Below are 12020 nucleotides of genomic sequence, written 5' to 3' on the forward strand. Positions count from 1 at the left end.
TTCCAACCTTGGGGGTCCTACGATTCTGTGATCCCGTGTGCAGCCACACAGAGAGCTGAGCAGCTGAGGAGTCAAAGCACTGGTTTTGCTGTCTGAGGCACAACCCCTGGCGACCCGGCCCGGCACAGACCGCACGGCCACGGCCGGCAAGGAAGGGCCCTGCTCCGCCCTGCGAGCGGCGGCCTCCGCGCACGGCGCCTGCGCCCGCCCGCCCTGCGGAACATGGCGGCGCCGTGAGGGCCCGGCGTACATCGCTGCTTCCCTGCGCCATGAGGAACCTGCGGCTGCTCCGGGCCGGCGGGCGCCGCTGCGCCGACGCCAGGGGCACCCCGCGGTGCTTCTGCCTCGGTGCCGAGCCCGGCACGGTCCTCGTCGGTTCCCAGTACGGGCTCGTGGAGCTGCGCCCCGGCGGGGACTCGGTGAGAGCCAGGGCTGCGGCTTCGGCTTGTGCTTGCCGGCGTGTTGTTGGGGTCAGCTTTGTTTGCAGAGCTGGAATAAAGCGTTGGTTCCGCCGGGAGCGCGGCGGTGTCCGCCGGCAGCTCGCCTGTCTCCCGCTGCGGCGGTGTCTGGGGCGCTCGGACCCTCCGGCTGCGCCCTCCGCCGCCCTCCCACCGTGCCGTGGGATCGCCGCGCTGTGATCTTGGTGGCTAAATCGGCCTTTTAAGAGCGTGGCTGTGTTTTGACACGGATCACTCACGTGGCTTGGTCTTAAACATGACCTGGCGAGCAGCTGAATCAGAGACACGGTTCACAAAACAGAACCAAGGAGGCAAAGAGGTAGTGAAGAGCACAGGAGGAAGCTTTTGAAACCGTGCTCTAGGGGGCAAAAAACCCCAACATATGGCTAAAGTAAAATACTGCTACAAGTTACGAATTGTTGTTAGAGCTGGGTTGCTGTCTTCTCACTTTGCAGGTCTGAGGCATCTCATTCCCTTCAGTACTTTGAGTTCTGAAGTTAACTTGGCAGAAGAGCTTTGGGGCTTACCAGGGATCTCATTTTCAAAGATTGCTGTACCTTAGTGCACGTGCAAATGCTTTTCCTTAGAAATTCTTTTTCATGTTGTGTCTTTGAAGTCTGCGTCTCCCCTTAATAATACTGGGACACTTTAGGCAGCTACTGATGCACCTCTAAATGTTGACACTGTACGGGGAGTTATGAAAAAAGGGTTAAAAGATGATTAGCAAGGCATTGGAAGTTGCGGTATTGTCATTTATTGTTTGCTTCCTTATATGAGTTTCTCATTGTCTGCCTAGCACTTTTAATATAAGAGGATCTTCACAGTTTCCTATGGATAAGTGAGGATGAGTTTCCTGGTGCCATTCACATACTCTTTTCTGCTGTTAGTGCTTTGTGTAACTGCAATAGGATGAAATATACCCATGGATGTCAGTCTGTAATTTCTGCAAAACCCCCACTGAGGTGATGTGTAATTACTAAGTCATTGCTCTCTCTGTGTCAAGGCGACAAGAGAAGTTTCCTTGGTTGAGGAGGGATTCTTGCCTGAGGATGGAAGTGGCTACATCGTGGGTATGGAAGATCTTCCAGAGCAGGAGAGTGTGTGTGTTGCTACAGCAGCTGGAGACATCCTGCTCTGCAATCTGAGCACGAAGCAGGTAACATGGCAGAAAAGACACAACGGTACTGAGGGATTTCACAGGAAAGAATGATACTTGTAATTTCTTCAGGGGCAGTAAGTTTGTTGCATACTGAGCTGCGGTTAGTCTCCCTTCTGTGGGCAGACAAGCTGATTTTTGTGGGAGCCTTGAGCAGGATTAAGGACAGAATAGACACACTGTAAAAGAACTGGAATTGAAATGATGGCTTTCCTGTCCACTGCCCCAGTCCTCTTAAGTTTGCTCAGAGGGCTCTTAGAAAACACCCAGCAGCACAGTATCTGATGGAGAGTGTTACAGAAGCAGGATTTTGCTGAGACTAGGTGCAGAATAAAGTAATCCATTCCTAACTCACAGTGTAGCTACCTTTTTGTTATCAGTCGATCCAGGACATCATGTTGACATGACTTAACTGAAGAGAGGAGAAAGGGTAGTGTGTTGTGATTTTAGGAACATATGGAATGAAAAAGCCCTAGAAAACATTAAAGGGAAACTGAAATAGCTGAGCGGATAGAGCAGGAACTGAGATACTTGCTTTCTCAGTGTCAGATTTGTACTATCTTCAGCAGCACCCTCTGAAGTCTGAATCAGCCCCCATGATATCAGGCCAACAGTGCAGGTGTAGGTGGGCATGAGATGACAGTGATCTGTCTGGGTTAGCTGTAAGGTTGTGGTTTTTTGCAGCTTGCCTGTTTTGATTCTTGTTTGGGTTTGATTTGCAAATACGACTTAAATATGCAATCAGCTGTATCTGAGAAAGGTGTCCTGTATTGCAACCTAGAACGTGTCATAGGGGAACAAAAATTAACAAAGCATGTGATACATGAGACTTTTCTTGCACTGATAGATGCATCAGAGATGAGGTCTAACTTCAGATTCTTTATTTCAAGGCTTTTTGGCTTACTTTCCAATGTTAAGGTTGTGTTCTTTTGGTGCAGTCAGGGCAGCAAGAAAGAAGTCTTTAAAGTTCCTCTGCTTGTTCTGAAACCCTTTCTACATGGGTGATAGTTACTCTGTGCGCTGGTGCCCAGTCTCACTTCGGTTACTTGGAAAAGATTGTGACACTCAAGCCTAATTCCTGTAATGGCATCATCTTGCCATGATATATTTATTGTTCTGTTCCATGCCTTTTGAAAGTCGGGATAATAGTGCGTGACAGAAGTTCTTTGCCACTGCTGTTATATGCTCATGATGGCCCAATAAAACTGGCCCAGTTTTCATACACTTTGAAGTTGGTGCAGCTATATACAGTTGTCAAGTTCAGCACACACAGGCTGATCAGAATTTAACTGCGTGTTGGAATTCTCTAGGTAAGAATCATTATATCTGTGTTTTGTGACTAAAGAATTTTTTACCAATGTAATCAGAGGCCCTGTCAGGCAGTATTAGTATTGACACTATATGTGCTGACTTAAGACTGAAAGTTGAGAATAAAGCTCTTATTAAAACTGGATATGGTAGAAAGTGTTAATCTTTAGACATGTGGGCCCTCATACATAAACATTCTGGAACCATCTTTAGTCAGACAGTTTCTTTTGTTTTATAAAGTAAGACTTGTGACTTTTTTAAGTAAGAGGGGATTTCCCTACTTGGTGACTGTTTGCTTTTGTGCTGGAATAGTGCTGCACTCATGTTCCTGCCCCTCTGTGATCTTATTTTGGTCTTGCAGGTGGAATGTGTTGGAAGTGTGGACAGCGGTCTGAGTACCATGAGCTGGAGTCCTGACCAAGAGCTTGTTTTGCTTGCAACAGGTATTAATAGCAGCCTGTAAGCTTCCTGTCTTTGGGAGTGAAACTCATTATGGCCAAAACATAAAACAGAGCTAAATTTTATAGAGAAGAATAAAAAGACAAAGTTTTGTAATTGGAACTAGGACTTAAAGCAGGAAAAACCCCTACCTCATCCTATATGTGAGATTTCGTTTCATGATCCATGAGGTGCTTTGGTGATCTAACCAGAAGCTGTTCAGGTCCAAAAGACTGAGTTTTGTAGCAGAGCTATTAGTCCTTCAGCTCTTTCAAGGAAGTAGATTTGATCTTGCCTCTAAAACATGAAGACTCCTCCTTTATATCCCCATTTGATTTATTAGTAACAAGAACTGTTTCTTGGCCTTTGGTAGGAAATGTATGTGTCACAGGCCCAAGTTATATACAGGTGTGTCTTACTTAGAAAGTGAAATTAGCCTCAGACTAAACAGAGTCATAAAATGCTTGAGGTTGAAAGGGAACTCTAGAGATCACCTATTCCAACCACCTTGCTCAAAGCAGGTTACCTAGAGCAGGTTGTGGGGGACCTTTCCCAGTTAGGTTTTGAATATCTCCAAGGTCTGAGATCCCACAACCTCTGCGGGCATCCTTTTCCTGCCTGTGACCACCCTCAGAGTAAAAAAAATGTTTTCTTACAGTTTAAGAGAATTTTCTCTATTTTAGATTGTACCCACTGCCTCTTGTGCTGTCACTCAGCATCACTAACGGTGTGGCTGTGTCGTCTTTGCTGTACCCCGCTTCCCACATTAAATATTTACACATACTGATGAGATTCCTCTGGAGCCCTCTCTCCAGAGCAGTCTGGCTTCTCTCAGCCTCCACTCATGTGACAGATTCTCCAAGCCCTTAGTAATCATGTGACCACTTGCAGGACTCATTCCAGTATGTCCTCATCTGTTTTGTACTGGGAAGCCCAGAAATGGAGTCAGCATTCTGCATGTGTCTCACCAGCACTGAGTAAAGGAGCAGGATTACCTTCGTCAACCTGCTGGCAGCACTCTTAGTGCAGCCCAGGATGCTGTTGTTCACATGTGCAGCAGGGGCCTACTGCTAGCTCATTTTCAAGTTGGTGTGCTCCAGGAAACACGGTTAATATTTTTGGCAAACACCTCTCCAGCCACTTGGCTCCCATTCTGTCTTGGTGCCTGAGATGATTATTTTCCATGTGGAGGATGTGCCTTTTTTCTTGTTGAGCTTTATGAAGTTCTGGATAGCCCATCTCAGCTACATGGCAAGGTCCCTGCGGACAGCAGCAGAATCTGCTGCTCCAGCTGCTGCTTCTCCCAGTTTTGTGTCATCTACAAACTTGCTGAGTGTCCTGTCCTCCAGGTCATTAAGGAATATGTTAAGCATTGCCTCTGGACACCTGGGGCACACCAGTGGTGACTGACCTTAAGCTGCACTTTTTGCCACTGATAACAAGCATTTGAGCTTGGCAGTTCAGCTGCTTTTCAGTGTCCTCTTATCTATGCCATAATTAATGAGTTTGTATATGATGATGTTGTGGGACACAGCATCAAAAGCCTTATTAGAGTCAAGATAAATGAAATCCACTGTTCTCCACCTATCCACAAGCTAGTCATCTAATTGTAGGAGGCTCTCAGGATGGTCAGGCATGATTTCCTCTTCATAAATCCATGCTGACTGCTCTTGTCCTTCATATCTCAACAGAAAATACTTCACAGTGCCAGATACTTGTTTTGAAGGTGAAAAGAACTTAACTAATGTTAGACAAGGAAGCATGTTTTTGAGTACAAAAATTTTGAAAGTGTTTTTCTGTTCCACTCATGAGATTTCAAGCTTTGAAGGATATGTTCCCTGTAGTACCATATTTTCTATACTCGGGCCCATGACAGAACAATAGGACAACACAGGGGAATGTTGAGTGTTCATTTGCACCAGTACTGTATTTAGCATCTGCCTTGCAGGTCAGCAAACACTCCTCATGATGACAAGGGATTTTGAACCAATTACTGAGAAGCAAATCCACCAAGATGAGTTTGGGGAAGGTGAGAGGTGCATTGAAATGAAGTTGCCGTAACTGATGTCATCGGTATGTTGTAAGCATGTAAAGAAATAGACCTGAGCATTTATGGGTGCCAGGAGACATTTTAGCCTGTAAAGCTGCTGGACAGCTGAAGAAGAAAGTCAATACTTTTACTTGTCAGCATAAATTCAAGTAAGTTCTATGTACTAAAGGACTTTCTGGGTTATGTAACTTTCCTGCAAGATTTTAGAATAAAATTTGGAGGGAAGGTGTGTGTGGCTTGAAGTTGTGGTTGTGTGTATAGTGTGCAGTAGTGCTGTAAATCTTCCACTAAAATGATTACTTCTTCTTCAGGAAAGTTTGTTGCTCTTGGTTGGGGAAAAAAGGAGACACAGTTCCATGGATCAGAAGGGAAACAGGCAGCACATCGCAAACAGACGGTATGATGCTGGGGTTTTTTTTGTCAAGCCCATGCTGTCTCTGGGAGAACATGTGTAATGAGAGTTTCTGTTATTCCTGGGGTGCCAGTTTCCCAACACCTTTCTGGTAGTTCTCTTCATAGGCTGCTTCTACTTCAGTGTTATCTGAAATCCTGCCTTTTTATCCTCCTCCTAAATCAAGAAAGCAGCTAGGAGTACTTAATACTTTTCATACAGAGCTTAAAGCAGGAAGATTTGCAAGCTCTAGTGCTTGCAGAGGTAAACCCTCTCTTAAATCAGCGTGATCAATTTTGCTGAATGTGTGCTGTATACTGAAGTTTTCGCACGAGCAAGAGAAATACCATGCAGTGTGGCTGAAAGGAGCAGAAATAACAGTACATTGAACTCCCAGAAGGCCAGAGAAGAAAGATTTGGGCTACCTGAGCATCACCTGTGAGGCAGCTCCTTCGCATTTTAGCTCTGTGCTCCTTTGTCTGATGCTTCCTTGTTTGAGTCTTGTTTTCTCTACTTTTTGTTTTGTGAAAAGTCAGGCAGCTAAAAACGTATTTTTCTTTTTGTGCTTAAGTTCTAGAATTAAAACCGTTCAGTTAAATCGATTACTGCTGAAAGCTCGCAGGCTACAGTGCGAACATGAAACGTGGCCTGTTCCAGCTTTAGTGTTGGGACAGACAGAACAAAGCTTGTCTGGACAAGGGAAAATATGCCTAGTTTGACAGAGTTAAAGCTTTTGAATAGCTGCCTCTTTATGTGTATTCTGTTGAAATTTCTTTTTTCCTGTGTTCTGTGAAGAGCCTGTTTGCCTTAAAGATCACTACTTCTCATCCCAGCTTCTGTATGCCTTGCAGTTTGCCTGGATGGCGTGCCTTTTTCGTTCCAAGGGGTTGTGACAGTAATGAACAAATATGTAATGAACAGCCAAATCTCAGTTCACCCTTGTGTCCAGCTTATGCTCAGCTGCTCTATAAGTAAGGACCCTTGTGGAGGGGAAGGATAGTGTGTGATCATGTGAAGAGACTGTGATATGCACTTGCAGGAAAAGCAGATTCAATTATTTCAGTTTTAATTCTAGTATTTCGTGAAATAACATTCTGAATAATGAATTTTTAACTTTGTAGCTTTGACACTTTTAACAGATTGATTCCATGCCAAGGCTCTTCAAAGAGCAGTCTGTTTAGACAAAGACAGCATTTGCCTTCCAAAGTTTTGATGCAACTTTCTTTGCATGACTTCAGGAAGTGTTGCCGACCTCAGCCTGGGATGATGGCAGGCCTCGGGTGACATGGAGAGGAGACGGGCAGTTTGTTGCAGTGAGTGCTGTCTGTCCAGAGACAGGTATGGGACCAGACTTCTTTGGAATACCAACATGTGTTAAGGGGCTTCTTAAGCAGAATCTAGACAAGGCAAGAAATGGCTGGTGTTTGTGGTCTCTTGGACACTTAAAGCAAGGGTGAGTTGAGCTAGTTAATTGCTCTTTTCTCTGTTCCAATGTTCTCAGAGGCCTTTTATAGACATGATGTTTTGAACACTTTCTTTGCAGTTTGCTTTTCAGTTCCTTGAGATGCCAGGAGAGGGTACTACTGCGTAGATACTATCTGAACTGCTTCTTTCACCAGTGTTAAATTACTGCTCAAGCTTTAAGCAATATCTTATAGACTCTCAGTGCCAAATGGGTGAACACGTTTGGGGTGGTATATCCACTGTCCCTCATACCAGCAATTTAGCATTGCACATTGTTTTTTTAAATACTGGTAAATACTTTTCCCTTGTTTTAGCCCTGAAGCCAAAGAGGTGATGAACATATGCATTTGTTGTAAGACGGTAACTGATATCTTCCACGATAAATGCTACTTTTTGAAAGGTTAAATGTACTGGTCAACATATTGAACTGCACTGCTCTTCCACAAGTTTGGGGTTTTACCTTCAGTACTTCAGATTGGGAGGATCTTGAATGTATACAAAGATTTTAACATTTCCGTGGTGAAAGCTGGAGGAGGAAACTAGTATGACTGAACTAAATCAGACTGCAATTCCTAACTCGGTACCTTTAGTCACTCAGTTACAATGGGAGAACTGCCTGAGACAGAATTCTTAGCCCTCAAAGTGTACAGGAAAAATCTCCTTTTTATTCACGTGCATCAAAATTTGCTCTTCTACCCTCATAAAATCAGGTGTTTTCCTAGAGCTTTGTCTCATTGTGCTCTCAACCTGTAGGTGCTCGGAAGGTCAGGGTGTGGACCAGAGAGCTTGTGCTGCAGTCAACAAGTGAGCCTATCTCAGGATTACAACAAGCACTGTCCTGGAAGTGAGTAATAAAGCAGTCTGCATGGTGGTAGCAGTGTTGCTTTTTATTCCCTGGTCACAGTCTTTGATCAGCATCAATTTCATTTCTTCTTTGTTTGTTGATTTTTCCCAAAACTTGAAGAAAGCCACATCATGATTCAGCATGAGGAAGAGTGGCCCCTTAAACCTTGAAAAGTCTGATACTTGTGTTACATGTGGGAAGAAGGGCTAGAGTGTCTGCACAGTGGGTTGGGACTCAACTGTATAAATAGGAATATTACAGGTCCCATTGCCAGTGCTGACGTTTACTTGCTCCCCTGCGGATGCCATGAGCTCAGGAGAATGTCTCTGCTGGACCCATGACTTTGTCTGCCCAGTGCTGAGGAAAACACATCCTCTGCTGCCCTTTTCTTCATGTTGCCGGAGAAAATGTGAAATGATTGATGTTTAAATGACAGCTAGTGACTGTGTGAGCAATGACTCTTCATTTGGCTCTTTTCTAAGGCCTTCTGGAAACCTGATAGCATCTACACAAGAAAAACCCAACAGACAGGATGTGGTTTTTTTGGAGAAAAATGGGCTTCTTCATGGCGAATTCACCCTCCCATTCCAGAAAGGGCAAGTCAAAGTAAGTTCTGTGTCTGGGCTTCTTTGATGAGAGTGTGGTGGAGAGGAGGACTAGATCTTTTGCAGATACTAGGAGGAAGTTTTTAACTTAGCACTTAGTGCCTGTCCTAATGGAAGAAGTGATCTGAAAAGGTAACAGTGAAGAAGCCCATGGGGAAGATGCAATGCCCTCTGCAAGCACATAGTAGAGAGACATGTAGTACATGGTGATTGTAGCACTGGGGTGCTGCTGGGCCCTGTATACTTTGTGTCAGGCAAATGATTCATAAGTGCTATTCAACATGCCAGCCGTTGCAAGAGTCCCAATTAAGAGAAGTGAGAAGGATGCTACTAGGATGTTACTTCAGCTTCTGCCTTTGGCTTTTGAGAGGTCTTTAGGCAGATGCTTCCTTAGTGCCAAGGAAAGCAAAGAGAACACTGCTGTCATGTCTGTGGCCTCTTCAGCCTTGCTCCAGCTGTCAGGAGCTTTGCAATACAGGAGGGCTGTGTTTGTCTGTTAACCCATGCACCTTACATTATTGAAGATAAAGAACAACTCCTGGTCTTGCAAACAAGTTGGGAGCAACAATATCAGTAAGAGCCATGTTTGTGTCTGCAGGTTAATGAACTGCTTTGGAATGCGGATTCTACAGTCCTGGCTGTCTGGCTGGAAGATCTGAAGGTGGAAAACTCCAGCCCAAACAGTTATGGTGAGAGCACTATGTGCGGCTCTGGCTCTTACAGTTGCCTGCAAATGTGGTCGGCAGTGGGTACTTACCTGCAAGTTAGGAGACACTGTGGAGGCTTACCAATGGCTTTGAGACTGCAGTGCTGGTGTCATGGTTTAACCCCAGCCAGCAGCCAAGCCCCACATAGTCACTCACCCACCTCCCCACCAGCACCAGCAGGACTGGGGAGAGAATCAGAAGGGTAAAAGCTAGAAAATTCATGGGTTGAGATGAAGACAATTTAGTGGGGAAAACAAAAGCTGTGCATGCCAGAAAAAGCAAAGCAGGGAATTAATCCACTGTTTCCTATGGGCAGGCAGGTGTTCAGCCATCCCCAAGAGAGCACAGCCCCATCACTTGTAATGATTATATAGGAAGACAGACACGTTCACTCCAAACATCCCCCCTTTCTCCTTCTTCCCCTCATTTTATATACTGAGCATGGTGCCATGTGGTATGGAATATCCCTTTAGTCAGTTTGGGTCACCTGTCCCAGCTGTGTCTCCTCCCAGCCTCCCAGGCAGCCCCAACTTCCTCACCAGTGTGGCAGTACAAAAAGCAGAAAAGGTCTTGGCTCTGTGTAAGCCCTGCTCAGCAATAACAAAAACATCTCTCTATTGTCAACCCTGTGTTCAGCACAAATCCAAAATACAGCCCCATACTAGACACTGTGAAGAAAATTAGCTCTACCCCAGCCAAAACCAGCACAGTTGGTCAGGAAGAACTGATAGTTCAGCCTGAGCTCAAAGCATCTTATAGGCTGCTGCAACTGGAAGTGGTATGAATGGAATGCTAAAGGTGTGAACCCTTCATGGAACATGGTAGCTCAATGAATTCTGAGGTTGACTCTTCTGCACAAAGTCTGTTTTTAAGCTTTCTTGTACTGGATGTTTGTGACACAGCTCATGGACCAAAGGCCAGAACTGTTATTTTCATTGCACGTAACCCACCCCTAGAAGAGCAGTGGTGGTGGGGAGGAAGACTTTGAGCTGGAGTACTAGTCTGTAGTAACCGTTTGTTTTTCTTACAGTTCAGCTGTGGACCACAGGAAACTATCACTGGTACCTGAAGCAAAGCCTACATTTTGGTAGCTTGGAGGAAGATCGGTTGGTGTCACTGCTATGGGACCGAGAGGACCTATATAGACTGCATATACTCTGCCAGGGCTGGCATTACCTCTCCTATGACTGGCATTGGGCCACAGACCATGGGACAGGAGAGAATGGTCAACATGTCGCAAATGTGGCTGTCATAGATGGAAGTAAGCAGTGGGACAGCTTTGCAGCTCTAGAGGTAGAAGAGGTGGTGTAGCCTTTTGTATGCAGGCTGGATGGGATTATGGTTCTTTTACTGTTGTTTCTATAAAGCTGTTACTGAGGGGGTCTGTGTAATTGTGGAAGCCTCAGAGGTGGGTCAATGAAGTTAACTGCTAAGAGCACAGCAAGTATTTTCCTGTAGCATTATTCCTACTACCAGTAAAGAACCCAACAAGAGCCTCAATAACATTTGGAGTGGGATGCAGCCTGGATTTTCTTCTCTTTTTTTTTCCACAGATAAAGTGCTTGTCACAGTGTTCCAGCATGCTGTGGTGCCTCCACCCATGTGTACCTATGAGCTCCAGCTCCAACAGGCAGTTAATCAGGTTGCATTTCACACAGATCCCAAACATAGTGGGGACATGGCTGTCCTGGATGCTGATAACAGAGTCTCTGTGTACAGATATGGTGAGAGCATGTTGCACAACCTTGTTGAAAGAAAGCCTGTGTTCCTGAGAGCAGTACCCTGAGGGACTAGTAGGGTAGTAGCCAGTCAAACCTTTAGTAGTTAGGAACAAGACATGTTTGGTTTATTTGTGGGTTCAAGCTCTGCTGTCATGCCCAGTAGTTTGGGTGACAAAGAAGCATTTTGGTGGTGCATTGACTTTGTGAGAAGACAGTGTTCAATACTTGTTTGCTGGTAATATCCCCCTGACTAGCTTCAGCCTGAGTGTAGCACACGGTATCTTGTGTAATCTGTTCTGATGGCATGTTGCTGATTGGCACTGGAGATGTCTGAGAATCTTCCTAGAGCAGTATTACATACAGTGTGCTGTGAGGAAACAGGCTGTTACTGCTGTCTCTGTTTTGTACTGTAACATTGCAAGGTAACTGTCTGCTCCAGCGTGAGTGTTAATGAGAATTATGTGTTTGCTGTACAAGAAGGAATGGAATTGTCTGACTTTTTTGATAGTTTGATGTAGTTTGATCTACTTTTTGATAAGATTGATGCTGTAAGGGGCTCTCTTTAGAGGATCTCTAAACTCTGCTTTGTTCTGCTTTGTGTTTGCTAGGACAGAGTACAGTGAATGATCCTACTGTCAAGTTAGGAGCTGTGGGTGGAAATGGATTTAAAACAGCTGTGGAAACACCATACCTGGATAAAACCTACAGGTAATGTAGAACTAATACAGCTGTAGTGTCGAGAAGAGCGTTGTGCCTACCTGGATGCTTTAAGGGTCACAGCTCTGAGCACTTGTCTCAAGATTTTTAAGAGGTTGTCACATAACATGGTTTCATTTTGTTGACACTGTGGCTGCAACTAGTGCTGAGAAGTGCCCTTG

General features: G+C 45.0%; 1 protein-coding gene across 1 annotated transcript in view; it reads left to right on the forward strand.

Moving 5' to 3' along the window:
* Positions 1 to 281: 281 nt before the first annotated feature.
* ELP1 (elongator complex protein 1) overlaps positions 282 to 12020 on the forward strand; it is a 31218-nt gene continuing 19479 nt past the window's right edge. Inside the window, exons 1-12 of the mRNA XM_027709297.1 lie at positions 282 to 419; positions 1462 to 1614; positions 3284 to 3365; positions 5309 to 5389; positions 5722 to 5807; positions 7040 to 7139; positions 8019 to 8109; positions 8592 to 8715; positions 9313 to 9403; positions 10452 to 10682; positions 10975 to 11145; positions 11751 to 11850. Coding sequence (XP_027565098.1) covers positions 1531 to 1614; positions 3284 to 3365; positions 5309 to 5389; positions 5722 to 5807; positions 7040 to 7139; positions 8019 to 8109; positions 8592 to 8715; positions 9313 to 9403; positions 10452 to 10682; positions 10975 to 11145; positions 11751 to 11850 — 1241 coding nt within the window. The 5' untranslated portion in view covers positions 282 to 419; positions 1462 to 1530. The remainder of the gene's footprint in view (positions 420 to 1461; positions 1615 to 3283; positions 3366 to 5308; positions 5390 to 5721; positions 5808 to 7039; positions 7140 to 8018; positions 8110 to 8591; positions 8716 to 9312; positions 9404 to 10451; positions 10683 to 10974; positions 11146 to 11750; positions 11851 to 12020) is intronic.

This window comes from Neopelma chrysocephalum, unplaced genomic scaffold, assembly GCF_003984885.1.
Source record: "Neopelma chrysocephalum unplaced genomic scaffold, ASM398488v2 Primary Assembly neopelma1_96737, whole genome shotgun sequence".
Classification (NCBI taxonomy): Eukaryota; Metazoa; Chordata; class Aves; order Passeriformes; family Pipridae; genus Neopelma; species Neopelma chrysocephalum.